Source organism: Naegleria lovaniensis (assembly GCF_003324165.1).
Source record: "Naegleria lovaniensis strain ATCC 30569 chromosome Unknown tig043, whole genome shotgun sequence".
Classification (NCBI taxonomy): Eukaryota; Heterolobosea; class Eutetramitea; order Acrasida; family Naegleriidae; genus Naegleria; species Naegleria lovaniensis.
This window is the reverse complement of record NW_025407865.1, coordinates 131,243-158,065: the sequence shown is the minus strand read 5'-3', so window position 1 is coordinate 158,065 and position 26,823 is coordinate 131,243. Positions and strand designations below refer to the sequence as shown.

Below are 26,823 nucleotides of genomic sequence, written 5' to 3'. Positions count from 1 at the left end.
AATTTCCGTTGTGTATTGTTTACATTTTAACATTTTATAAATTAATTTTTGTTGTTTAATAATTATTAAATGAAATAATTAAAAAAATTATTTACAAAAACATTATTCCTTCTTTCCTTTCAACATGGAAGAAGCGGTTTGAACCAACTTCTTGGACATGAGACTATACCAGTAAACATTCAACATGCTAATGTTTGCAATTTGAATATAGAGGAAAATCGCCAAGAATGTATTGTGTGCAAACATTCTCGTGTTGTTGACATAGATCAAGTAGGGTCCGAAAATCACAAATGGCATTCTGAGGTCATTACAAGGAAATTCATTTCACAGAATGAAATTTCATGATAAATTTTCGAAAACAATTCTCCAAGCTACTCACCTGCACAATCCAAAAACAAGCCACACCAATAAATTATTCATCCAGTAATAAACTGAATCCTTCAATCCGCAACACATCAAAAACCACCTTCCGTTCACAAAAGGTGTTGACACTTCAAGAATTGAATAATAACACAAAACTACCCAATACTTGTCACAAAACCAGATACAAATAATTCCGACCAAGACAAAACCATGATGAAGGAGCATGGCAATTCCTCCAAGCTCTGTAAAGGTCCGAATAGTGAACGGAAAAATAAATTTTTGTCCGAAATGTTTTGTTTCCCAAATTAAGAATTCGAAAGGCAAAATTTTCAAGTGAAGCGTCATTATATGAAGCGTGCAACAACACGTGTGTTCATTGAAGTCAATGAAAGGCACACATTAAGCGTGAGTGTTCATGTTGTAGTAACAGTGTTTTGTTGTTGACCAACATCATTTCCATTCGATTCATTCAACATTGATACAGTTGACCAATGAGGAGAGGATTTATATTGAAATATGAATTCAAACGACACTCACGCACACACACAACACCAATACTTACTTGGATATCTAACAATTAACAACAAGTCATAGAAAAAGTATCCACCAGCATAAAGAACAGCCACTCGTGCCATCTTTGTACTTTCATCAATGGACAAATTAGGAAACGCATCTTCCACCAAGATGGCATAACAACTCAACAAGACATAGAGAATGGCATGAACATTACTCACGACTCTTGAATTCCATTCAATTTTTGTTTCTTCATCTCCTTCACGATACGATTTAAAGTGTCGGGAGAGCAACGGAGAGAGAACCAAATAAATCATGGTATGAAACAGAATGGAGTTGAGAAAGGTTACAAAACAAATTGAATAGTCTTCGGTCCATGACGAGTAGACATTTTGTTGCATCGTGATGGTTAATTGAGATAAGGCTATATTCAGATCAATCATTTTTGTGATGTTGTTATGATGATGATGAAGTGGTGGTTGTGATGTTGTTGTTGTTGTGCTCGGATGGATTCTCGATGATGATAATGAAAATTAATCCGTTTCGTAGTTTCAAATAAATTCAAAAAGAAGAGCAGTTGTTAGGCGAGAGAGAGGATGGTTTGTGTTGTGATGATACTAATGATCCTCGATATTGGAAAAATCCTCAGCTCGGATTTCGGTTCAGGTGTGATGTTGCTTTTTTGAATATTAAAATTAATGAGTCGTGACTGGACAGGAACCTTCCGAAGACGAAGATTGCAACATGAGATGGTTGGCTCTAAAAAAGGCACGGAGAAAAAAGTAAATGTGTGACAAGTTGATTGACTTTGAAAATTCACATGCTCAGGTTTTAATGGTTCTTTGCCCAATAAGAACGTTGTATTGTTTGTGAAAAATATGACAACAACAAGCTATCAATAAAGGCGTCCCATGGTTTTCATATCAACACCCACGCTTTCGTCAGTGTCCATTCCAATTTCTTCCAGCAATTCAGAAGGATTGGTTTCACAAGTCTCGCTGCAGCTGTCGAAAATGCTCATCGCAAGGTTCTTTCGTTTCTTCCACTCCTTCAAGTACTTATCAAGATCAACAAGTGCCTTCTTCTTTTCCTCAGGAGACACTAATTGAATAGAGCCGCTCTCAAGCTTTTCTAATTTTTGCTTTTTTGCAGCAAGCTCTTCGCGCTGTGTTGCCACAATAGAAACAAGCTGTACCGTGGTTGGTGCTTTCTGAATTCTGGCCAGTTCAGAGGCGCGCTTCTGATTGTCTGACTTGACAGCAGCAATATCTTTCTGAATATCCTTAATGTCATTATCAATTTCCTTCAGCTCCTCTTTGGACAAGACCTCAAGGTCGGTTTGATTTCGGTACCATAGTTTTTGCTTTCCATTTGCTTTCAATACCAACTCTCCTTCTTGCTCAAGCTTATCGATACACTTTGTGGCCATTGCTTTTTTGATTTGGCCTCCCAAATTATCAATGACTTGTTGAAGAGAGTACGGTCTATGCAAATGGGTAAGAACAAAATTCAAAAACCGTTGACAAGGCTCAACCTACCTGTTTTGAGCCTTCATATACTCTAGTATCATATTTCTTGCTTCTGACTCTGATTTGATGACAGGCTTTGATCCTTTCTTGGAGCTTGCTGTGGTTGACTTCTTCCCGGCTGATGAAGAAGCCTTCTTCGTCGAGGCTGTTGATTCCTTCTTCTTAGTTTTCTTCTTCTTCTCTTTTGGTTTTGGGGAAGCCTCTTCCTCTTTCTCAGATGGTTCTTCCTTATTACTTTCCTGAGTGTCTCTGGATTCCTCCTCAGCAGCGCCACTGTAGTCTTCGTCGTTTTCTGCCGCAGATGCTCTTTTTCTCTTTCCTGCCATTACGTTGATGTTTGTTGTTTTTTTTGAAAATTGTAAACCTCTCAATTTCTCGAGCCTCAATTACTCGATTACAAATCAAAGTCATCATCGTCTTCGATGAGCTCTTGACGTTGCTTGGCAAGAAGAGACTCAGTTTGTCTTAATTTCTGCTCTGATAGAGAGAGTTTCTCTGAGAGGTCTTGTAATTGAGAATCCTTTTTGGAAATGACTTGTTTGATGTTGGTCATGAGAGCTTCCATTTCATTGCTCTTTTGATCAAGGAGTGAGTCAATTTCTTCTTTGTGTTCCTTCTCGAGGCGTTGAATGGTTTCTTCGAGTGAAGTTCTTTCAGCTTCTCCATCCATGATTTGATTTTCCAATTGTTTGATCTTACTTTCGAGCTCTTCGCGAATGTCTTTCATGGTGGAGGAGAGATCTTCTTCCTTCTTACTCATCTTCTTTTTAAGAGTGGAAATGGTGTTCTCTTGCTCCTCGATTCGAGTTTGGAATTCCATGATGGTCTGTTCCTTTTCTTTGAGTTTCGATTCTAGAGTACTTGCAGACTTGGCACTTGTCATGTACTTGTCTTTCCATTCATTACTTTCCTCTTTTACGCGATTCACTTCTGCGTCGCATTCTGTTCGTAGTTTGGCAATTCGCTTCTCATAGTCAGCTTGCAGTTTTTGCCGTTGCTCGAAAAAGTCGTCTTGCAGCTTATTGGTAATTTCAACCACTTGTTCTTCAAGTTGAGTATTCATCTTGTCTCTTAGAGTCTTTTGTTTCTCTTTGAAATCAGTTTGACACTTTTGAATAAAATTGTTTTGCCATTGCTCCTTCTCAATGTCCCATTTAGCCTTGAGTGTATTAATGTCTTCTTGTTGCCTCTTGTCATAATCTTTGTGAATTTTCTCAACTTCTTCTCTGTGCTTGTCTTCTAGTTCACGTTCGCGAGCTTTGATTTTTTCGAGATTGTCTTGATACAGCTTTCGCTCTTCCATAAGCAATTTCTCTGCTCGATCTCGCTCCTGCTTGACTTGCAAGCTATAACGTGCTTCAATTTCTTCAAGCTCTTTGTTTCGTCTTAACTTTTGCTGCTCCACTTCAGCATAATTTTCTTGTCGTGTCTTTTCTAAGGACGCGTCTAACTCCCTCTTGAATTTTTCCTTCAACTCTTCCATTTTTAAATCAGCTTGTTTCAATAGATCCACTTTTTGTTTTCTCATTTCATTTTGATAAAAGTCTTCAAGTTTTGCTTTTTCTTGTTTGTGCGAAAGCAACATTCTCTGAATATCGGGTTCCATGTCCTTGACAATTAATTCTTTCATTTTCTTCTCTTTTTCTGCCATCCATGTTGTCCTTCTCACCTTTTCCGTGGCTTCCCAATTTTCTTTCGCTCGCTTAAGGTCAGCTTCATACTTCTCTTGCAAAAGTTTGATTTTCATATCGTATTTTTCATCGATTACTTTTGCATCCTTGCAAAGTTCTGTACATTTGGAATTGAGAGCTTCTTTTTCCTTAACTAGTTTTTCTATTAATTTTACTTGTTTGGCAAATGAAATTTCAAATTCTTTTTGTTGTTCTTGCAGCTTTTGTTTTTCTTGAGCAGAGCTGAGCAATTATTGAAATGAGTGGATAACGGTGTTGGTAATGACATAAGTTGCAATGTTAAGATAAAAATTATACGTACAATATCTTTTCTGCATTATTTACAGTTTCTTTTAGCTTGGCAATTTTTTCTTCGAGCAATAATATTCTCCTGTCTTTTTCAGCTACCTTATTCTTTAAAGCATTCATTTTTGACTTGACACCATCATACAATGAAGCGGCAGCAGCTAGTTCAGATTAATAAAATTGGTTAAACGAATTAGAAAGAACCATCATGTTGAAAAGTAGCATACCTGTTGGATTGGAATTTGGAGGAGAGAAATCGTCAAAATCCATAGAATTATTTAGTACTTTGGAGGCAGAAGAATTTGAGGAAATATAAGAATGAGAAGGTGAAGGGGGAATAATTTTTGTTTGGGACGATTGTGGAGGGACAGAAATTTCTGAAGTGTAAGATACTGCACTTTGTTTGTCAACATCTTCCAAATATTTCATAAATGTATTTAGTTTGTCGTTCGCAGATGATGAAGTTTGTGATGATCTACGGGATGGAGTGCTTGGTTTTTTCAATGATGAAGAAGAATCCTCCTTGCCAGCACTCTCTAGATTGTTTGAAGTGGTAGTACTCATGCGTCGGGATGACGTTCGGGATTGATTTGAAGATTGCGACATTCTCTCGATGGTTTGAAGAGTTTTTCTTGAAAGACCACCGCTCGATGATTGAGCAGCAACCTCTACTTCGGAGAGGCCTGTTTGGTCAGATGACATTAGGGTGCCGCTGCTTTTCTGTTTCATCATTTTTTGAATTTGAAATTGTAAAAGAAAAAGGAGGGTAAATTTACAACTTTTTTAAATACTTTGTGAGTCCATGATTTATTCGGAAACAGGCTCAATGGTAATCTTGTACTTCTTGCCATCTTGTACTACAAAGGTTGGCTCCAAAACCTTGAGCTTTCTCTTCTTGTTATTTTCTTCAACGTATACATGCTCCAGCACAACTTCTGAATCATCAACAGCGGTAGATGATACAATCATCTCACTCCCAGCACTGTTTGATGCATTATCACTAGTACTACATTGACGAGACTCCTCAGAAGCAAGGTCTTTACGCTTGGGACACTTGGCTACCTTAAAACCTTCCGATAAGCATCCATAATGATCCGCAGAGCTGGTCTCAATGGCAATCAATTTGTACTCGTGATACTTATTCTTCCATCCAGAGTTGTTGGAGGAGGAAACTTGACAAGTGAAAATCGCTTGGTTTTTTTCGTATTGTTCAATCTCAATGACTTGAAGAAGATCATTCTCGTTGGGATCCTTATCCAAATAGTACATGGTCATGGGCTTGTTGGACTTGGGAGTCACGTACTGTGAATCTGTGATGAGATTAACATTGAGAATGGCTCCATCTGGCTTGCTAGTGTTCTTTTGAGTGACTACCAGTAACCTCATCTTGGAAACATCAATGTTCTTCATTCCACCACTAGTGGAGACTATTACTTTAAATTTTGAAAGGATGGAATCGTCCTTGGTCCATTTGCCTTGCTTGTTGTAAATAGAAGGTTTCACGTAATTGTCTTGACATGGCATGTCGAGCTCAATCTTTAAGTGAGGAACATTAGGAAATTCTACACCAAAATCAACTAAATTGAGTGTAGATGTTACAGGACTATGATTGGAATTGTTAAATTCTTCTGAGCACAAGCTAGCCGAAGGTTGGATAATTTCCTTGTTCGTTGCGTCTTCTCGCTTTGGTTCCTCTCTTGGACAAGCAGACTTCTTTGTGGTGGCACTAATTTTCTTCTTTCGAAGTTTCTTTTCTGGATTTGGAGCCTTGGTTCTTCGCTGAAGTTGCTGTCTCTGCTTGTCAAGGATGGTGATGTTTTCTGTTAAATTATCGTCAATGACCAAACACTGGTCGTCCTCTGTACTTCCCTCTGTTTCAGAGTCACAAATGAGAGTGCGCTTTCTCTTGGGAGATGAGTTGTTGGTATGAGTCGATTTACCTTTGGTACTGCAAGAATTTGTAATTGGGCTCGAAGTTTCTGGCTCAGTGCTGCTTCCGTCAAGATCACTTCTAGAGCTAGAGCTGAGTTGAATATTAAATGTGTCCAATGTCTCGGTAACATTTGGAGTTCTGCACGAAGATTCTTTCACTTCAGAAGAACCTGATGCATTTTTGGTTGTGGACGAGATGGGAGCCTCGGAGTGTTGTTTACCATTGGTAAGGAATGAGTCATGACATCACCCTCAATATTTAAATGAACTCCAAAATGAAAGAGAGAATGATGGGAGGAAGCAACATGCAACGGATGGCGTCATTGAATTGAGGAATTTGCCAACATTTCTTGTCTACAACAGAATTCTCGTAGGGGGATTCTGTGAAAGGAGCATACAACATGGCGACTGATGATTCACGTTCCATTCCAACATGGGCAGACAACATAGGCATCTGTCCAGCATGGAAAGAATTGGTTTCATTGACAAAGCTCACTTCAGCTTCAGGCAAGAACCCGTCTTCTTCTTCAGCCATATTCCAGCATTTCATAGATGTCGATTGGAAACCAGGCCATTGATTAAATCGCGAGGAAAACAGATTCATTTTGGTGAATCTGAAGACAGGTCATCGTCTTGGTGAATATCCATTGAGCTACAACTTCCCGAGTCGCTGCTGCTGAAATCTCGCTTGGCTCCTTCGAGATCATTCTGAAGCATATCGGAAGAGGTATTAGGAGTGTCGTCTGACATACAAAAGAACAAGTCATAATCGTCTTGTTCAACATTGTCGAAATCCGCTCGATTGGAATGAAAGTACATTGTATTTTGGAAAAAGTGAATTGTTTGAGAGTGTTGGCTGCTTGATGATCTCGTGTTTTCTTTTTGACATTGTAGAAATGTATGAAGAACACTTGCATTTAAAAAGCGAAATTCTTCTAGACGTGGAAAAGGCAATCAGTTGTGAATGAAGAATTATTTTCTTGTGACACCTGAGTTCTACACATCTATGCATAAATTCCACTCGAACGGATTGAACCCAACAAAAGAAACTTCCTACTCTTAAAATGTATCATCTCTTTTCCTAACATGGAGTGCATCTTCAACATAATGCATCTCAAAAATCCATATTTCAGTTGACTGCTTGGTTTAATAACGAGTCTCCAAGTATGCTTTCTCAGATCAGAATTGGCACGACATTGCATTTGGACTTTTTTAGTGAGGTCCAAAAAAATTCACAATTAAGAAGAGAATGGAAAATTTTAGAGCAGAGTTCGCGAAAGTCAAGGTTGTGAATCGCATGACATGTCATGTGATTGTTTATAAAATGGAAAATATGTTTCGATTTTTAGATGTAGAGATTGACAGTGAAAATATTCGAAAATAAGGAAAACGAAAATTCATTGAGGCATGTGAAAGGAGTTTTATCTCCCATGTGCAAGATTGTGAGTATACGATGGAACCAGTGTTGAGATGGACGTCGCTCTCATGATGATAAGGAGTTATTTAACACTGCTTTCGCTGATGACAGTCAGTCTTTCCAATAGTTTAGCTGTCTTGATACCCCAACCTTCTAACAACCATTTGAAAGCTCTTGAAACTTGTCAACATTAAAAAATGTCTACAAACAAGCTCAAAACCATCGGGATCACCGGTGGAATTTGTTCTGGAAAATCCACCATGATGAATTATCTCCGAGAATTAATAACAGAGCATGAAACATTGCAAACCAAACAGCAATCATCATCTTCCGAAGCGAATACTCATTCAAATGTACCGCTCATTCATTTTCATATCATTCCGACAGATGAACTCGGATGGAAAGCCTATGAGGTCGATACGCCATGTTATCATCAAGTGATTGAAGCATTCGGATCATTAGTGAAAGAAAAATTAGGGGAAGATCCATCATTACTTGTGGATGCACAAACTCGTCAAATTAATAGGAGAGTATTGGGTGAGTGGATTTCGAACATGAGATAAACAATAATTAATTAATTATTTTTTGTGCTGACAAAATACGTTTATCAAATTGAATTCAATAACTTTGGATGTAATATCAATGATACAGGAAGAATTGTTTTTAAAGATCAACAATTAATGAAAAAATTGACAGATATTGTTTGGCCAGAAATTAGACGTCTCATTGAAATTGAGATGAAAAAAGCTGAAGACATGGCCACAGAAAATTACAAAGTTGTGTGTCTAATAGAAGCTGCAGTTTTGGTTGAGGCGGATTGGCAACATGGTATTGACCAGGTATGGGTCATTGACGTGTCCAACGTTAACGATAGACTTGAAAGATTATGTAAACGTAACAATCTTACACTTGAAGAAGCTCAAGATCGTGTTAATGCGCAGCTTTCGACTTCAGAAATTCTTCAAAAATTGAAGGAACACAATGAAAAAACAAACGAGCAAGTGGAGTCTGTGTATGTTGACACATTTGGCAAATCCTTGGAACAAGTGAAAGAAATTGCCAGAGATTTATTCCAAACAAAGGTTATTGGAGATTGGAAATAATTGTTCTGAACAGAATAGTTATACAGCAGAGACGTTTCAATCCAAACACCACAAAACCATGAATTTTATGAACCTCAACAAATTGAAATTTGTGAAACACGAAATTTTTTGTGGTATTTCTTTCAAAAAAAATAGAAGCATTCCAGCCACGGATGGAACATAATCGATGACGCCACCCATCGTATTTGATGTTTCGGAGGATGAAGAAGATGTGGTATTAAATGCAACCCCAATTCGTCCAATTCGTAGTAACAGCAATAGTTTTTCAAAAAGTAACCCATCAACGCAACAAAGCAAACGACCAAAAGACCAACTGTATGATTCCTTTGAATCATCGGAGGAGATTGACGATAAACCGCAACGTAAGAAGACCAAGAAGAAGGAAAATACAGTTCCTACCATTCAGAAAAGTCTATTGAGTTATAGGAAGAAGAAAGAGCAAGGAATTGCTTCTTCCTCTCCTCCGAGATGTACCATATCCATGATATCTGATTCCGAAACCGATGATGATCACGGAACAGCTAGTAACAACAATGTCCATTCCAACAGTCAAAATAGTAGTAGTGCCATCGTAATTTCATCCGATGAGGAAGCATCCAAAGACTTGCAAGCCATTCTGCATTACAAACAGACTAATCATTCATCAAAAAAACTGAAAAAAACAACGAGTGCTAAACCTTCCAAACAGCAAAGAGATGATTCATCAGAAGATGAACATATTGTATTTGGTTCCAATATTACAGAAAAAATTAAGAAAAAGAAACGCATTATTGAAAGAGATCTGGAAGATTTTATTGTGGACGATGATGCTGAAGACTCTCAAAGCACCAACCAAATTGAGGAAGAAGAGGAAGCAGTCATACAGGTCCATACAGATGAGGAGGAGATTGAAACAGGAGAAGAAACTGAAGATGATGAAGAATTTGAAGAAACGACCATGTCTCAAGAAATTGATTTGATATCCATTAATAGTGACGATATTGATGTCAATGCCTTAATAGAAATTGAAGAGGCGACCCAATCAGAAACTACCCAAAGCACCGCCCAGTTAAAATCGAAATACAAGAGGCTTATCAAAAATCCTCCCAAGCTCACAGAGTTACCAAATGGTTGGAAGACAGATGATGAAGGTGATGATGCCACCTATTACCTCCAGAACTTCATGCTAGAAGGAAGAATGTATAACAAGCTTTACAGCTTTCAAAAAGAGGGAATCAAATGGCTAAATCAACGATATAATGATAGTACTTACAGAGGCGGCATTTTGGCAGATGAAATGGTAAGCAGGCATAAGTCTTTATGGTCTTTCTTTTTACTCACAACTTCAACTCATGTAGGGGCTTGGCAAAACTGTACAATTATCGAGTTTCTTATCTGGAATTGCAGCAGCTGAAGCAGGAAAGCGCTTTTTGGTTGTAGCTCCATTGTCCGTTTTGCAGACGTGGATTAGTGAATTGCGTCAGTGGGCTCCCCTTGTTACTCCGTATCTCTTCCATGCTCTACAAAAGTCAGAATTTGAATACATGATAAAATCATTCCACAGTCACACCAAAAAACATCCAGGTGTGCTAATCACAACTTATAGAACCTTGGTTTCCAAGATTGGATTATTTGCATCCATTTGTGCAAAGCAAGAGTTTGACGTTACCATTGTTGATGAAGCTCATCAAATCAAGAATGAAAAGACTGCTATTGCTACAAATTTGAGAAAGGTTACGAGTAAGGCAAAATTTTGTCTGACGGGAACGCCTTTAATGAACAAGCTAGTTGAAATGTGGGCTATATACGATTACATATTTTATGGAAATAACATTCTTGGAAATAGAAGTGAATTTAAGAAAAATTATGAACTTGACATTGTGAAATCTCGACGAAGAGATGCCTCAAATACCCAGAAAATATTAGGAAACAAGCTTAGCCAAAAATTGAGAGCATTAATTTCTACTTATTTTTTGAAGCGACTCAAAAGCCAGGTACTTGAAAGTGACCACAATGTTGGTATGTCGAGCATTCTCAAAAAGCAAGGAACAGGAAAAGCTAAGATTTCCCAGAAAAATGAGCTAGTGCTATGGTGTTATTTAGCAAAGGCTCAAGAAGTCCTATACACTAACTATTTGAAATCAGAGACTGTTAGACAAATTTTGAGCAAAAATACGGATAGAGCTTGTATTTTATCTGCAATTTCTGCGCTGAGAACAATGTGTGACCATCCGAGATTGAATGCTAATGCAGACACATTTTTAAGTAAGATTGATGACAACTCTGAAGAAGAAGATGATGATGAAAATATTGAAAAATTGTTATCTCAAGAAATGGAGGAACATATTGATGTTTCTGACATTCCTTGTGAAACTCTGATTGCTGAAAGTTCTAAATTGACAGTGATGGTGAAATTACTCAAAGAACACAAGAGAACCGGCCATAGAACCTTAATTTTTTCACAATACACATCCATGCTTGACATTGTCGAACATATCATTAGGAAGCATTTAAAGCTGAAGGTGTTAAGAATTGATGGAACAATATCGTCAACAAAAGAGAGACAAAGCAGAGTCGAGTTATTTCAAAAAGACCCGTCATATAGCTGTTTTCTTCTCACAACTGGCGCAGGAGGTGTTGGACTCACGTTGACAGGAGCTTCCAGATGCATAATTTTAGATATATCATGGAATCCTGCTACAGATCAACAAGGTTAGTATGATACTAATTTTTCGTGTCCCGCATCAACTACTTATTTTGAAATATTTCTTATAGCTGTGGATCGTGCTTACAGAGTCGGTCAAACCAAAAACGTTGTCACTTACAGACTTGTGAATGTAGGAACTATAGAAGAGGTTATGTATAGAAGGCAAGTGATTAAGGATGGTTTAATTAAGAATACACTGGTAAAAGAGAATCAATATCGTTACTTTACTTCTGAACAAGAGTTGCTAGAAATTTTCACTCTACGAGATAAGAGATCATCAGAAACACAGAAGCTTCTCGAGTCATTGCATCCAAAAGGAAAAATTTATGAAGAACTTGAGTCGCATGTGAAAGATCTAGAAAAATTAGAAGAAATTAATGGTGTGACATGGCATGACATGTTATATTCAGTAGAATCAGATGATTACTTGAACGAATCATTTAATTATGAAGATGATGCCGCCGTACAGAAAAAACACACCATTAGCAACTATTTGAAACGTCAACAAGAAAAAACCGTCGTAGATCTCGCCTCTGACACTCCTTCTTCAAAGAATCAACACAGACGTGTGAGTAAGGCAGGTTCATCCAGCTCTCATTCTTCACAAGTGGTTGTGAATCTAGTGTCACCTCCTCCTGCAGCTCGAATTCCCTTAAACCCATCTTCAAGCATGCAATTACCGCAACTCCCAATCTTTCAACATGAATTTAGTCATTTCAATTTGCCAGTCGATTTTGCTAGACCAGCAGAGACCATACCAATGCCCACACGGACTTCTGTAACTCTTGGATTTCAACCAAACACTCACTTTGTACAGTCACACGAAAATATTGAAAACATGGACCCCAATACTGTTTCTGAAGTTCAAACTATCAAATAAACGAACTTGTTTGATAGTTGAATTTCATCAAACGTTTCGATTTGGCGCTAAAAAGTTTACAAGCTGTTGCAAGATGGGATTTGAAATTTAAAAAAATCATGATCAAGCAACACCAACAGAATCCATTACATTTGAATTCATATCGTCTCAAATATGAACCAAAGGAGCAAGACATTCCTTGCATCATCCGAGAGGTTCTTTTCGCTCCCCCATGTCCGAATGAAGAAATTGCAAAATTAATTGAAGTTGCGATGAACTATCATAATTCGAGTTTATATCAACAAGCTATTGATGGCTACATTCGAGCTCAAAATTTATGGATCGAATACGAGTACATTAGACGAAAAAAAGAGTTGATTGATTTGAGAATGGAAGATTTTGTAGAAATTTCGAAAAATTTGGATCTTACCGAACAGAACGAGAGACGATTGGCTTTGGAGAAAGATATTGAGGAGGAATTAAAAGATAGTATGATGCATAAAGATTTCTTGAGTCCTCAAGTATTGGTATATTTCAGGTGTGCCATTGGGCTCGTTTACCAAAGTTTAGGTAACGACGATTTAGCTATTAGCGAATTTATGGAGGCCAAAAAGTTTGCTGCAAATATGAACAATTGTGACTCTGCCATCCCGTACAGTTGTGTTGGTAGCGTATTTTACCATGTTGGACAATTCTTGTTAGCAAACAAGTACTTTACTAAGGCTTTGGAAATAAGGCGTGCCTTGGTTGGAGAAAATAATGTAGACACAGCAGTCTCAATTGTTAATGTGGCATGCAGCCAACAATGCCTTGGGGAATTTCAAAATGCCAATGATCTGTATTTACAAGGAATGAAAGTTCTCCGAGAAAAACTTGGTCACACACATCCTAGAACGGAAACAGCCACACGAAATTATAATAGATTTAAAGATAACTTTCTAAAGCAGTAAGTAAGGTGTTTTGTTGCCGGGCAATGATCACTCTATTTTAAATAGCTGTAGCTTTGATGCTATTCTCACTACACCCTACCAACCGCTCGAAATACCCATCTTTAAAGTTTCGAAATCGGAGCCTGAAAAGAAAGCAAGTGGCAAAAAATCAAAGAAAAAGAAATAAGCTCGAAAATAGCTCTGACAATCAGTAATGTTCTGTCCTTAATTTAGTGGAATTGAAATATCCACAAAGCTCATCCCTAATGTTAGAATGATACTTAGAAAAATTAAAATTCACAACTTCTTCTCGTTGCTTTAAAATATTCTCTAATCTTTCGAGAATATGGTCCTTTTGCTTGTGGTGAAAATGGGAATTAATATAGTCTTTGAAATAGTCAACAGCTATTTCAACCTGGCTTTCATTTTCATGCAAAAACAATCTTGCAAAATTAGCTGAATATTTTCTGTACGTGTCGTTTTGTTTGTTTTGTGCTAACACATACATCCACTCATCGTCTTCGCACTTTTGATTTGGTTTGAGGACTTGATAAACGGTTTCAATGTCTTTTGACATGAGATATCTTTCTACTGGCCTTACAAAGAATTGATCTTTGGCATGGTTAAAGGTGGTTTGGTCAATAATAATAGTAGTATTGAAAAAAGCGTTCAGTTTCGACAAATATTGTGCCTTCTCCATTAATGATCCAATTAATGCATGATATCTGTGATTCTTACTTCCAATATTGCCTTGCAAAACGAAGCCAGAGGCAACCCCAATATGAAATTTTATGGCTTCTTCTGCTTCAGAGATGTCTTTAGAAAGTATGGATGATATTTTCATGGCAGTTTCAACTGACTGGGCAGTCACACTGTTAAACGGGATGACAAATTCATCATAGGTTCGAATTTGTAAATCCAGCTTTAAAGATCGGCATATGTTCGAAATGGACGTGATGATTCTGCTGGCAGCGTTTCCTAACTCAGAGGGGTTAACAAATTCCTGCTCTGTCAACCCACGTACTTGCACATACAGTACACTTATCTCTACTTCTTGTAGACCGAGCTTCAGTATGTTTCCAACCATTTTAGTTATTGGCAATGAGCTGTGTTTGCTAACTGAAGCTTGAGAATGACCGCTATCATTGTCATGCAATGGAGATTCGTTGTGCAAAGCTGTCATTTCCTTTGGTAAATCTTTGCTCTGGCCTAATTGATTCAAAACAGACTCTGGGATAAATGTTTTTATCTCTTTAAGGTCAGTAACTGTTTCTATAAGGCTTGCATAAATGCTTTTCAGCTCTGTGAATATTGAGTGATGCTCAACAACGTCGTCCAATTCAAGCACTTCAATTTTGAGTAGGTCTTGTTGAATAATTCGTAGCGGTTTGGTAACAATCCAGCCAAGCACAATACTAGCTATAATTCCAAATAAAGAAAGAAACAATGCCACTCCCAGAATGATATAGCTACTAATTATGCTTCCTTGTTGTACCTCTCCTTCGTGCAAAATCATTGTGATTCTCCACTTTAAATTAAACAAAGAATATGAAAATGTTGATACTAGATAGTCGACGCCCTTAGCATGAATTTTGATTATGTCTGCATCTTGTGGATTTACGTTCAATAATTTTTGGAAAATGATGTTTGTATCTTTTTCCGTAACATTTGTCACAGGTATTCGGTCATTATCCAGTCCTGAAATAACAAAGTTGGCACCAATGACATAATTGCTATCATTCTCGGTGACTACAAAAAAACCTTTCGAAAGCAATGACATTGAAAGCAAATATTGAGAAATTTTAAATAGGGAAACGTTGACCTTAACGATTCCTAATCGTTTCTTTTGATGAGGAAGTAAGCTCTTGTCGTAGACAGGAGTGGACCAGTACATGGCTTGCCCACCTTGAAAAACCATGTTACCCATAAATCTTTCAAAATACAACAGCATTACTTACTGTTAATCACCTTGTATACGGGGCCGAAGCCTCCTTCAGAGTTGGTCTTCAACATCTTGACGGAATCAATGTAATAATCAGTAGCAGACACTACATATGAAATGTTTCTCACCATCTGGTCGTAATATAATTCTCCTGTGTCCATATTAGATATGAACATCAAAAACCTAGAGTTGGCATTTGGTTGAAAGGCACCTAGCAAAATATCAGTGCCTTGGGCTGATACAGAAAGAGAATAAGCATAGAGAACGCTCAATCCTTCCTCTCCAAGACATAGATTGGCACCTGTTACTCCAAACCATTTCATCTTGCTTGACAAGTAAGGCATGACGTTCAAATTGAGTCCAACAACACTGTTGTGATAATCATCAGCAATGGTTTGAGCAACTGATCGAGCTGGTACTATTTGGGAGGAAAGGTAATTAGAGACTTGTACGTTCATGGTTTTAAACAGAGTCTGCGTATTCTGTAATGCTGTGTGTTGGCTGGTTACGTAGGATGTAATCCATATCGAAAAGATACAAAGTGCAATGAGTAGTGTAATTATGACAATGATGAATAGCCGTACTGAGAGTAAGCAAGCAATCACTGGGTTTCTCTCTCGGCGTTCAGCCTTCTCCGAGTAAGCTTCATCATCAGAATGAAAATAAGTACTCTTTCGTACGACACCAAAGCTTGCTGATGATCGTGAAATGCTCTTGCTTAATCCTGTTTTCCGTGTCTGAAATTCAATAGAAGAACTAGTAGAAGTTGGTACAACTGTTCCTTTTCCCATCTATACTGTATGTGCCAAAAGAACTTTTTATGAGTCTGTAAATATTCAATGGTATAATCAGCCTTAATAATACTTGGTATGGATCAAGAGTAAGCTACAGCAGAGTTATTCAAGATAATAAGGCTTCTATTCGATACGTGGATCGTAGTTTTTTGGAAATGTGCCCTCGAGAGCGTAAACCTCAATAATAATATTTTTTTCGTGAGCTCTGGCTTCCGCTCCTGAACTTGGGAATCAAAATCTACTCATTATTGATCGTCATCATCCGTGGTGTACAAGGTGGACGTAGATGGAATGAACTCTTCATCTTCCGTGGAGGATATGTCCCCAAATCGATTTTGTGGAGATGAGGTGGGATTATGGTTGAAGGAAACTCGATGAATGGATGGAGCTTGTGGAGAGGAGGATCGAATCACATTTTGCCTTATTGGAGCTTCATTGGAGGGATAACTGGAAGATTCTGGGCGGGATGATGAGGCGAGAGTGATGGAGGAAGGTTGTTGAGCTTGTACTACGGACGGATGCACATTGCTTGAAGTTGTCGAATATCTTAAGGACCAAGGTCGGTTCTGTAATGCGGTTTCAGAGTCCGTAGTAGCAGAAGTTGTTGTTGCATGGGTAAATGTAGACCTATTAGTTGAAGAATCAAGTGGGGAAGCAGATTCCCGTACAGGCCTAATGGGTTGATTTCGAGAATTGAGATATCTTTCATAGGCAGTCACAGGTCTTTGAAGCTTGACTGCTTTTCGTTCAAGAATATCTGGCTGTTGTTGTTTGGGTAAATTCGAGGATCGATTTGGAAGAAAACTACGAAAGAAGCTCATAACTGACGAGTCGCTATTGGCACTCTTACTTCTTGATTCTGCATGTTCTTGATGAATCAGGTCATCGTCAGTAGGTGTGTGTTCATCTGCCACGAAAGTGTCAAACCTATTTGCTATCAATCTGTCCTCAACCTGTGATTGACCAGCTCGATAATAATTCTCAAACCTATTTCGAAGACTGTTTCTATCGTCGCTGTCACGAGAGGGGTACAACGAGTCGTTTTCAAATCTGACGTTTCTAAATCTCTTGTCTTGCCACTGTTCACTCTCCATGTTTTCGTTTTGGAAGATGATTTTCCGAATTTTCTTACGTTTTCACAATTATTAAAGGGGTCAACAGACACAATAAATATTGTCCAAATATATCCTCACACTCACGCTAAATTTCACACAACCTACCATCACAATTAAAACAAAGCACAAGCAAAGTAATATGGTTCTCACATGTGCTTCATCAATTACAAGACTAGCAATAAAACAGCCCATTAATGATACAAGAAATCCAAGACTCTTCTCTTGCATAAAACTCATGAGCCCAGAAAACATTCCATTCAACAAGAGAACCACAGCAAGAAGCCTATCTTTCTTTCCGTGCTTGATCAATGAAAATAAATAAAAAAGCAAGAGAGGAATTTCCACAAATAAGCAGAGTAGAACCACTTGATGTCGAAAACTTTTTGCAATTATTTGCCAGTTAATAGTCCATTGCCCAAATTTAATCATTCGTAATATAACAATGATTGAAATCAAACATAATATGACAATGAATGGAAGAACGGGAATTGAAATTTGAATGGACTGAAATAACACTGATGATGAATCATCGGAATGTTGGTAATGATGATGAGGTTCCGAATGACCATACAGATATTCTTCATCTGTGAAGGGTTCTTGATGTTTGTTCATTTTTTGTTTCCAATAATTCCTGTTTAGTAAAAGGAAGGAATTCAAAAACAATCAAATGCAAATGCATCCAGTGGTCAGTCTAGTCAAAAGGCTCTCACCTATTTGATCAATTCATTAGTGGAGGAACTAAAAAACAAGTGCTCAATGAAAAATGTCCTCAGTCACAATTGTCCTCCAATAGGAATTTTAGCTTAACAAAATCTCCAATCTGGCCCACCAATCAAAAAAACAATTAGACCACTCTTTTCATCATGTCATCATCCAACGCAGCAACAACTAGCAACGAAGTGATCATCCCAGAGGCAGATAAAGTTGCAAATCCAAAAACCTTTTTATTCATGCATGTCATTAGCTGCACCGTTCAAGTCGGAGGATTGTTTGGTAGGTTATTGATCATCATCGTTCTCTCTTTACGAAAATGATCTTGGCTCCGATCTTGCATGCTATTCTGCTCCACGGCGTGTTCATTCTTCGTAGGTGCCATCTACACTCCTATTCATTACTTTTTGAAAAGAAGGAAAGAACCAACGCTTTCATTTTCTAACTTTCTGAACACTAGACTTCCACAATATATTTGGAGAGGAACAACGATAGGATTTCTCGTTGGTTCGATTCTTTATTATGGCAAAGCTCGAACGTTCACTCAAAATAATTTTGATGATCGAGCTTTCCGTATCAAGCAGTAAGTGTTGTGGAATGGTGATGACAATTATTATTGACATTTGCTAGTAATATTCATTGTAATATGTGGCAACAAGCATGGCTCGGTAGTGTGGTATTGGGAGGATTAACTGGTTTGATTTTAAAGAAACCAGAGATGGGAATTGCTTTAGGTCATGCATTTGGAACCATCTTATTTGCTGGATTGACTGCTGCGGGTGTAAAACCATTGCAACGTAGAGATTGAATTACAATGTATTTAAGACACGTTGGGAACTCACGACGAATAAATTTATTCGTGAAGTTTATGAAATAAAAATCAAATAAAAAAAATGCTCTCATCATCCATTACCACTCACTCGTCATCAGCCAATAGTGCTGCGAGTCGCATCTCGGGAGCACCACAAGACATTCCTAAACTCAGCAAATATCAAAAACAACTTTTGAATCAAATATCAAATCCGCAACACTCTCCATTATATTGCTCGAATTGTAAGAGTGATAAAGATGTAGTGGAAGATCACGCTCAAGGATGTATGGTGTGTCGAGGATGCGGATTAGTCGTTTCAAACTATTTAATTTCTCGTGAAGAAGAACATAGAAATTTCCAAAATGATGAAGGAGGCGAGGACAAGGCTCGTGCTTCTAAAGCAAGTAACAATGAATTATTGGAAGGTCAATTGGCAACTTCCATTGCCCGAGTACCTGGTCAATCGGGTAGCCTGATGCGAACACAAATGAAAATTCAGCAAACAACAGAAAAGATTGAAAACAGATTGAAAACAGCATTCAGCGAAATTAACAAATGGGTTGATGAGTTTGGAGCTCCATCAAGAGCAGCCACCACAGTCCAACAAATATTTAAAGTACTCAGTGAAAATAACAAAATTAATTCTAGGAATGAAAAAGAGGCTTTAGGTGCATGCTTATATAAGGGATTAAAGGTTGTGGGTCATGCTGTGACGCTCAAAGAAGTATGTGCTCTATTAGGAGTTAAGGAAAAGAAATTGAACAAGATGATCATGGAAATTGGTAAAATTGAGTCATTGAAAGATCTTACCATTGCAGACAGCAATTCACCAAAATCATATATCGAGAGCTTTGCTTCAAAGCTGAAACTTCCAACCAAGATTTTGTCATTTGCTCTTGACACTGCCGAAAGAGTGGCTGAAATTGGTGCAGATGCAGGTAAAAACCCATCTACAGTTGCTGCGGCTTGTATTGTGTTTGCTTCTGAGAACCATTCAGACCAGAAATTCCGTAAAACAGAAATCGACGTTGAAGAAGTGTCTGCCATCACTCATGCAACAATTAGAAAGGCAGTCAATGATTTCAATAAGGTTAAGGACAAGTTACTGAAATAAATCTTTGAGGCAGTTGATGAATGTAAAGTGCATGAAACAATGTACGGTTTGTTGAAGTTGATTGACCTCAATGGATTCGATGTGCACCGTTGAAGCCAAATGAACAATTACAGCAACTTCTTCCATCGCTAAAACACAGTCCTGATGACGCAAGGTTTATTAATAACCTTGTTTGTTTTGGAGGTTTTGTTTTTATAAACGGTTTTAAATTTGTCAGCATTAAAATGAAAGAATAAAAGCCACAATTTATTACAAGCTCAACAAGTCAATATATTCATCAACAGACAGTTCCTGACGAACCATTTATTCATTCTTTGAATCAAAAGTGTTGTTTTGGGGGTGGATAAGGAATTGTCAAGGCGTTCACTTTTCCATGATCAGTTCGGACGAAAAGAATGAATCAAGTTGAAAGAGTTTCAATTCAATGAGTCATTCAACACTGATAAAGTTTCAACTCTTGTTGAGGTTTTCAAAAAAAAACTCAACAACGTCCTTAATCTAGATGAATCAAAAACTGAATCGCATTCGGGCAGTAGATGACATGAGTTTATCCATAGCTTTTGTAGTGCACAACACAGAATGCGCCTGGTGAGAGAAGTGAGTTGGACAGACTGATGCTATGAAGTAGAATAAATTCGGTTGTAAATTCGATTTTACTCGTTGGATTACTTTACTGAAAAATCAGTATCCCAAATTTTTTAATCTCTCCAGTTGTGCTGGCGTGAGTGATAACTCTTCTTCGTCTTCTTCTTCTTCATCTTCTTCTTCGTTTTGGCCCGCCTCCCTTTGTTTGTTGTTTAAAATGTCGTTCATAAGTTGAACGATTTGTTGTTGAGTGATTAGTTCATCAGAAGATGGAGTGTTTGGCAACATGTCCAATAAATCCTGTGTATGGAGAGGACCAGAAGTAGATTGCATTTGACAATTCAAGAAGGGATGACCAAGGTCAAAAAGTTAAATTTTTATGAAGTAAATTTATTTTTAATCCTTTCATTGTTGTATCGGCTTTCAACCTGCACTGTGAGACAAAGATCACGCAAGGGTTTCAAAAAAAGTTAAAAGTTTTCATGCAACAAGTTCTTCAGGCTGTAGAAAAAATCACGCTACAAAAATAAATGCAGTCAATAAGGTTAAGGACAAGTTACTTTAGCGAATCTTTGAGGAATGTGATGAATTTAGCGTTGCTGAGCCGATGTACGGTTTGTTCAAGTTGATATTGATTGGTTCGTTGTGCCTCGTTCAGTGCAACGTTGGAAAATTAACAAAACGAGGCACGACTAAAAATACCCGCCTTGGGTCGACCTGAAATCGAGTTTACAACACGCAAAAAAAACTTCTCAAGAAGATTTTTGAATCAAGTCACTACAAACATCTTTTAATAACTTGGGCTGAATTTGTGAGACACAAATAATCGTTGCATTGTTGCCATACAAACAATAACAGCAACATCCTCATTCACACACAACAGCCACCACTTTCAAGACTAGTTCAGCCAAAATCTTTTTCAACACCACACAAGTCAATTCCATCATCATCATTAACAACACACACAAAGAATGACCACGAACCAACGACGCGAAACTTCCTCATGGTCCTCCATCAAGCCTTCTCTCTCTTCCATGCGAACCGTTAATCCCATCCGACAAATTGTTGATAAGCTTCGTGATGAGGACTTGAATCCACAAAAGAAAAAACTCTCACTCTCCATTGGAGACCCAACGGTCTTTGGAAATTTACGTACGGATCATGTCGTAGAGGAGGCTGTAATTCGGGCTGTAAAGAGTGGAGCATGTAATGGCTATGCACCATCCATGGGACGAGATGATGCCCGTAAAGCTGTTGCACAACGATGTTCTACTAAAAATCATGATTTGAAGCCTTCGGTAAGTTGAATGGACGTTCAATTTTGAATTTCTATAATGATGATGAACCAATGATGATAATTGAAATTACCCGATAATATGTTAATGTCCGTAATGATTACGTCTCATGATATTATTCTTGCAATAATATTAGGATATTGTGATTTGCAGCGGTGCTAGTGGAGCTTTGGATATTTGTGTTCAAGCCTTGTGTAACGAAGGTGATGAATTACTGATACCACAACCTGGCTTCTCTCTGTATACCACATTGGCTGGAAGCAAAGGTATTGAAGCTCGGTATTACAATTTAAAGCCTAATGATGATTGGAAGGTAGATTTGGATCATGTCAAATCGCTCATTACAGATAAAACAAGAGCCATCATTGTAAATAATCCTTCAAATCCATGTGGTTCAGTATATTCCGAGCAACATATTTCAGAAATTATACAATTAGCTGAAGAGTATAAACTTCCAATTATTGCAGACGAAATTTATGCAGATATGATTTTTGACGAGTCAAAGAAATTTGTTAGAATGGCAGAGTTAACTGAGACAGTTCCAATTTTGAGCGTAGGTGGAATTGCAAAACAGTACCTTGTACCTGGATGGAGAATTGGTTGGATTTGCATTTACGATAAACAAGGTTATTTGAATGTTGTAAGAGACGGTATTCAAAGGTTAACAACATTGATTTTAGGTGCCAACACACTCATTCAAGGTGCTTTACCAGATATTCTGGAAAAGGTCGATGAATCATTCTACAAGAATGTGAACAGGTCACTGAAGGAAAGTTCTGATTATACCACTGAAAGAGTTTCACAAATTAAGGGTCTTTCTGCCATCAAACCACAAGGAGCCATGTATTGCATGATAGGTATCGATTTGAACATGTTCGACGAGTCCATTCGAGACGATGTGGAATTCTCGTCGCTTCTTCTCAAGGAAGAAAGCCTTGTGGTTTTGCCTGGCCAATGCTTTAGAATGAAAAACTATTTCAGGGTAGTGACCTGCCCATCTAAAGCAGATCTTGTGGAAGCTTACGACCGATTAGAAGCATTCTGCCAAAGACACTTGCGAAAGCAATAAATATATTTAATTTTTGCCTTAATTATTATTTATCGTTTTTGGTGAGCCAGTGCGAAAATTTCTATTTACAGGCGTAACTTCCTATTCCCTTAGCCCCTACTTTTTTGTGATTCCTTGTGGTAGTGATTTAATGAGGACTCTGCGTGCTGTTGGGGAAACTTTGCTGGAGGAGTCTCGAGATGCTAGGGACGAGTGCAATTCTTCCAAATCCTTGTCGTTGAAAGCATTACTGAACGCTCGAGACTGCCCACTCGATAAGCGACCTCTCCCTCCAAAGTTTTCTTTGAGTGGATTTGGCGGTGAAGTGCTTAATGCTCTTGAGCGTTCTTGAAGTGGTGATGATGTGGGAGTACTTGGTCTTGAAGATGATGGAGACACTGGCATGTCATCGTCCTCTCCGTACAGAAAGTATTCTTTCATTGCATTGAAAATGTTATCCAATTCCAACAAACTTTGTTTGAGCAGCATTCGACCAGTTTTAGCTGTTTGCTTCTCAATCTCTGCTTTGAAGTTCATCTCAGACATTTGTAGTTCTTGAATCTTTAGGAGCTGATGCCTCGATTGTTCGGCAAGCTCCTGTTTCTGTTTGAGAAAGACTGCTTCACTTTCTTGTTTCTGCTTCAACAGTATGGCTTCTTGTTTTCTCTTCTTATATCTTCGATAGAATCGTTGAATGATGAGAGCAGCATCAGTGCTTCGCCTCAAATTCTCATATTGTTGCACTCGCTCTTCCATTTCTCGTTTCACTTCCTCAGCCGATGAAATAAACTGGGACAACTTGGAGGCGCATCCATGCAATGACAGCTTGTAGACAATCGTCTCTCTCTCAGACGAGTCGAACAGGAATAGTAAATTTCGAGTGGTGTGCAATAAATGCAACAATTCATGAGTTAAATATAATAATGCATGATAATTAGCATCTTCACACTCGATTAAGGTGTTCAAAAAAGCTCCGCCAACTGCTAACCAGTTACTGTACAAATTAATTGTGTCAAAATCTTGCTTAAACTTGTCTCCTAGCTTTTGTAATACATGTATTGTCTCTTCTGATAAATCTTGAATATTAGATGGAGCTATAAAATCAATATCAATACCTTCCAATGCTGAGGCCTTTTCTTGTAGTTCAATGAGCTCCAAATATTTCTCATCATTAATAATATTGTTAATATAATTCACATTGTGTTCATGATTGTTTTCCACAAGAGTCAACAATGTCTTGTTGATATGTCTCCATATGTTGTCAATTTCATCCTTATGCTTGGCAATGTCCTTATTCGAAGATTTCACTCGTCTCTCGCTTTCTTCGAGCAGAGAATTGATAATATCGAGAGTTTTCTCGTCAGAAAGCTGCATGTTGGACAGAGTTCCACATGACGGACTTGTGTATTCCAAAGCCCATATCATATAGTTTAGCGTATCGCTTGCTATTTCTTCGGGAGTTTGGGCTTGACTTTTTTTGGTAAGAATTGACTCTTTCTTTGAAAATAATTGAATAAATTGACCTTCCTTACTTAGGTCATGCAAACGTTTTCCAAATTTTTCTGTGCCTTTCTTAATTTTCTGGTCGATATGTCTGTTCATGGATGTCCTAAACACTTCACATGACTTCAGATAAACTTCTTCGAGCTTTTGTCGCAGGAGATCGGATTCAGACTCGGATTGTTCAAGCTGTAATCTTAACTCCATACACATCATTTCAGTGGATTGGTTATGTCTGATCATTCCGTCAATGATAGTCTCGTTGGAAATTTGACATATTAAATGGTGTTTGAATTGTTCTTGATGGTGCCGTATTACTTTCTCCTGAACTTGAATAATTTTCAAGAGGTTATTCATTTCATTGTCCCATTCATCGCCTAATTTTACGGCGCTCTGTTGCAGTTCCTGAATATAATTATTAAGGTTGGTGATTTCAAGGTTTAGAGAAGTATTTTGAGAAATCATGTCACTCTTTGTTTGATGCAGTCCAATAATCTGTCGTTCAAGTTCTGATTTCTCGCTAGACCACTCCTTTTGTTGATTTGCGTGTTCCTTAGATGTATCCTCCAAGTTTAAAGATAATAGAAGGTTTAGCTTTTTGAGCTCCTCAATATCGTCTTGAAGTTTGAGTTTTTCACTGGAGTATTGTGCTTCCATTTCATGAATCTTTGTTTCAAGTCCCTTAATAGTTTGTTTTAGAGCTTCCTGTTCTCCATTAAAATCTTCCTGTTGCCTAGTTATGTTTTCTTTCAATAGTAGCACCTGTTTTTCGTATTTTTCAATTAGCTCTTGTACATTCTCAAGCTCACTCTCGCGTTTATCGTATTGCTCCACAGTGATTTCCAAATCTCGTTGGAGTTGCTCATTGTTGAAAGTTAATAACTCGACTTCGTTTTCCAAATCCTGAATCCTCTTTGTCATGGCATCAATGTCAGACTGTTTATCACCTAGTGTTGTTTCTAAGCGGTCTATTTCGCTTGCTTTTTTGTTGATGATTTCTGTTAATTTTTGTTCTTTGCCTGCATACTCTTGTGCATATTCTATTGAAATTGTCTCTATTCGTTGATTCAACTCCTTAATTTGAATCTCATGTTGCTTTTCCAAATCTGCCAAATCTCCTTTCATGAGAGACACAATTTTCTCCTTTTCTTTGATCTGTTCTTTTTCCAAAATCTTTATCTGCTTTTTCAAACTTTTGTTCTCATCAATCAATGATTCAATCTCTAAATCCATCTTGTCGTTATCGTGTGTAACATCGAGATAGTCTTCTTCAAGCTCGCTATATTTTCCCTCCAAGGTTTCAAGTTGGGCCTTCAGCTTGACACATAATGCTTTGTAATCTATGGATTCGTTCACCTTAGCTGTTGTCTTTACATTCATTGCTCGTTCACCAAACAATAAACTTCCTACAGTTTCTTGACAATTGGCTTCATTTGGAGCAATTGTGACTACAATCCGAGTTTTTCCATTTCCACCCAAAGAATCCTGTAATAGTCTTGTCAATTTGGAGTCTCGGAATGGTATGTGAGGATGATTAGCTTCCAACGAGTGAACCACTAAACCTAGAGTTGTCAAAGACAAGTTAATATAATTTGCTTCTTTTTTTCGAATTCCCTCTGCTTCTGTCTTTTTTAATCTTTCACTACCAGCCAAGTCAACCAAGAATAAATTGGCACTGGTCACCTTCTTTTTGTCTAGACCTTCCACTGCCTCTGTGCCGTTCAATTTCCCTCTCTTTTGTACATTAATAATTACACAGGCATGGCTTCTACTAGATGTTGCATTCTTAAAAGCATGGATTAGGAGTTTAACAAAGCAAGTTCTCCACATACCATCTTAGTCAGTGCAGTCGTTCTATTGACATCTCCTTCTTTGTAATATTTAATGCAATCTTCAAAATTACCCATTTCTCGATTACTCAATCCCGATACGTAAATGTTACCTTCAGGGTCCTCTCTAATTTGCAAACTCTTACTTTCTGGTTGAAGTAAATCTTGTAACGTTTCCATGTATATTTGTAAGTAGCTCATTCTGACAGAATATTCATGGTCGTTATCGTTTTTAATTCTCTTAAATATTTCCTGTACACTTCTTGGTATGAGACCGTTTTGAATAGAATTGTTTTCATCAATGTTGCTCAATGTATGCTAATTTCATGACCACGATATACGTTTTCCCATTTCCAAATTCTACTTACAGTCTAATATTCAGAAGAGCATTCATTCAACAAATGTTAATAATTTTCCATCAACAACTATCACATTCCAATTACCTTTCCTGTTCCTGTTTGTCCGTAGACCAATATTGTTGCATGATAACCCTTAAAAACGTCATCGATCGCCTCAATAGCAACCGTATTGAAAACCTCTTCTTGCGTAACTTCCGGTCCGAATATTCCATCAAATGTAAACGATTTCGTTGGTAAGGCAGATCTATAAACCTTAATATCTTTACCCCGAATTTCCAAACATGATTTACAGGAGGGATCTTCAATAGTTTCACTCTCGGAATGAGGCCTGCACCGCACAAATACTTTAATTCTCTCTCGTTCCGAAGAGGATGAAGCACTCTTCGAGGACATTTCAACGAGAGCGTTTGTTG

At 37.8% G+C, this 26,823-nt stretch overlaps 13 protein-coding genes across 13 annotated transcripts; 6 read left to right on the top strand and 7 right to left on the bottom strand.

Moving 5' to 3' along the window:
- Positions 1-102: 102 nt before the first annotated feature.
- C9374_010494 (uncharacterized protein) lies at positions 103-1,319 on the bottom strand (the record flags this gene model as incomplete). The annotated part of the gene is made up of 3 exons (XM_044686044.1): positions 103-298; positions 380-605; positions 926-1,319. The coding sequence occupies 3 exons, from the start codon at positions 1,317-1,319 to the stop codon at positions 103-105; spliced, it is 816 nt and encodes a 271-aa protein (XP_044543924.1).
- A 452-nt stretch (positions 1,320-1,771) lies between these two features.
- Positions 1,772-2,731, bottom strand: C9374_010493 (uncharacterized protein; the record flags this gene model as incomplete). The annotated part of the gene is made up of 2 exons (XM_044686043.1): positions 1,772-2,360; positions 2,415-2,731. 2 exons carry the CDS (start codon positions 2,729-2,731, stop codon positions 1,772-1,774), a joined length of 906 nt encoding a protein of 301 aa, XP_044543923.1.
- Positions 2,732-2,799: 68 nt separating this feature from the next.
- C9374_010492 (uncharacterized protein) lies at positions 2,800-5,113 on the bottom strand (the record flags this gene model as incomplete). The annotated part of the gene is made up of 3 exons (XM_044686042.1): positions 2,800-4,318; positions 4,398-4,542; positions 4,609-5,113. The coding sequence occupies 3 exons, from the start codon at positions 5,111-5,113 to the stop codon at positions 2,800-2,802; spliced, it is 2,169 nt and encodes a 722-aa protein (XP_044543922.1).
- Positions 5,114-5,188: 75 nt separating this feature from the next.
- On the bottom strand, positions 5,189-6,917 carry C9374_010491 (uncharacterized protein; the record flags this gene model as incomplete). The annotated part of the gene is made up of 2 exons (XM_044686041.1): positions 5,189-6,483; positions 6,626-6,917. The coding sequence occupies 2 exons, from the start codon at positions 6,915-6,917 to the stop codon at positions 5,189-5,191; spliced, it is 1,587 nt and encodes a 528-aa protein (XP_044543921.1).
- Positions 6,918-7,927: 1,010 nt separating this feature from the next.
- On the top strand, positions 7,928-8,833 carry C9374_010490 (uncharacterized protein; the record flags this gene model as incomplete). Its single annotated transcript, XM_044686040.1, has 2 exons — positions 7,928-8,267; positions 8,382-8,833. 2 exons carry the CDS (start codon positions 7,928-7,930, stop codon positions 8,831-8,833), a joined length of 792 nt encoding a protein of 263 aa, XP_044543920.1.
- A 166-nt stretch (positions 8,834-8,999) lies between these two features.
- On the top strand, positions 9,000-12,399 carry C9374_010489 (uncharacterized protein; the record flags this gene model as incomplete). The annotated part of the gene is made up of 3 exons (XM_044686038.1): positions 9,000-10,112; positions 10,171-11,524; positions 11,588-12,399. 3 exons carry the CDS (start codon positions 9,000-9,002, stop codon positions 12,397-12,399), a joined length of 3,279 nt encoding a protein of 1,092 aa, XP_044543919.1.
- A 98-nt stretch (positions 12,400-12,497) lies between these two features.
- On the top strand, positions 12,498-13,494 carry C9374_010488 (uncharacterized protein; the record flags this gene model as incomplete). The annotated part of the gene is made up of 2 exons (XM_044686037.1): positions 12,498-13,324; positions 13,374-13,494. 2 exons carry the CDS (start codon positions 12,498-12,500, stop codon positions 13,492-13,494), a joined length of 948 nt encoding a protein of 315 aa, XP_044543918.1.
- A 21-nt stretch (positions 13,495-13,515) lies between these two features.
- C9374_010487 (uncharacterized protein) lies at positions 13,516-16,040 on the bottom strand (the record flags this gene model as incomplete). The annotated part of the gene is made up of 2 exons (XM_044686036.1): positions 13,516-15,212; positions 15,266-16,040. The coding sequence occupies 2 exons, from the start codon at positions 16,038-16,040 to the stop codon at positions 13,516-13,518; spliced, it is 2,472 nt and encodes an 823-aa protein (XP_044543917.1).
- Positions 16,041-16,288: 248 nt separating this feature from the next.
- C9374_010486 (uncharacterized protein) lies at positions 16,289-17,770 on the bottom strand (the record flags this gene model as incomplete). Its single annotated transcript, XM_044686035.1, has 2 exons — positions 16,289-17,170; positions 17,264-17,770. 2 exons carry the CDS (start codon positions 17,768-17,770, stop codon positions 16,289-16,291), a joined length of 1,389 nt encoding a protein of 462 aa, XP_044543916.1.
- A 251-nt stretch (positions 17,771-18,021) lies between these two features.
- Positions 18,022-18,677, top strand: C9374_010485 (uncharacterized protein; the record flags this gene model as incomplete). Its single annotated transcript, XM_044686034.1, has 3 exons — positions 18,022-18,151; positions 18,248-18,452; positions 18,500-18,677. The coding sequence occupies 3 exons, from the start codon at positions 18,022-18,024 to the stop codon at positions 18,675-18,677; spliced, it is 513 nt and encodes a 170-aa protein (XP_044543915.1).
- Positions 18,678-18,762: 85 nt separating this feature from the next.
- Positions 18,763-19,794, top strand: C9374_010484 (uncharacterized protein; the record flags this gene model as incomplete). Its single annotated transcript, XM_044686033.1, has 1 exon — positions 18,763-19,794. The coding sequence occupies one exon, from the start codon at positions 18,763-18,765 to the stop codon at positions 19,792-19,794; it is 1,032 nt and encodes a 343-aa protein (XP_044543914.1).
- A 1,556-nt stretch (positions 19,795-21,350) lies between these two features.
- C9374_010483 (uncharacterized protein) lies at positions 21,351-22,743 on the top strand (the record flags this gene model as incomplete). The annotated part of the gene is made up of 2 exons (XM_044686032.1): positions 21,351-21,677; positions 21,811-22,743. 2 exons carry the CDS (start codon positions 21,351-21,353, stop codon positions 22,741-22,743), a joined length of 1,260 nt encoding a protein of 419 aa, XP_044543913.1.
- A 96-nt stretch (positions 22,744-22,839) lies between these two features.
- On the bottom strand, positions 22,840-26,803 carry C9374_010482 (uncharacterized protein; the record flags this gene model as incomplete). Its single annotated transcript, XM_044686031.1, has 3 exons — positions 22,840-26,007; positions 26,055-26,369; positions 26,495-26,803. 3 exons carry the CDS (start codon positions 26,801-26,803, stop codon positions 22,840-22,842), a joined length of 3,792 nt encoding a protein of 1,263 aa, XP_044543912.1.
- Positions 26,804-26,823: the final 20 nt, after the last annotated feature.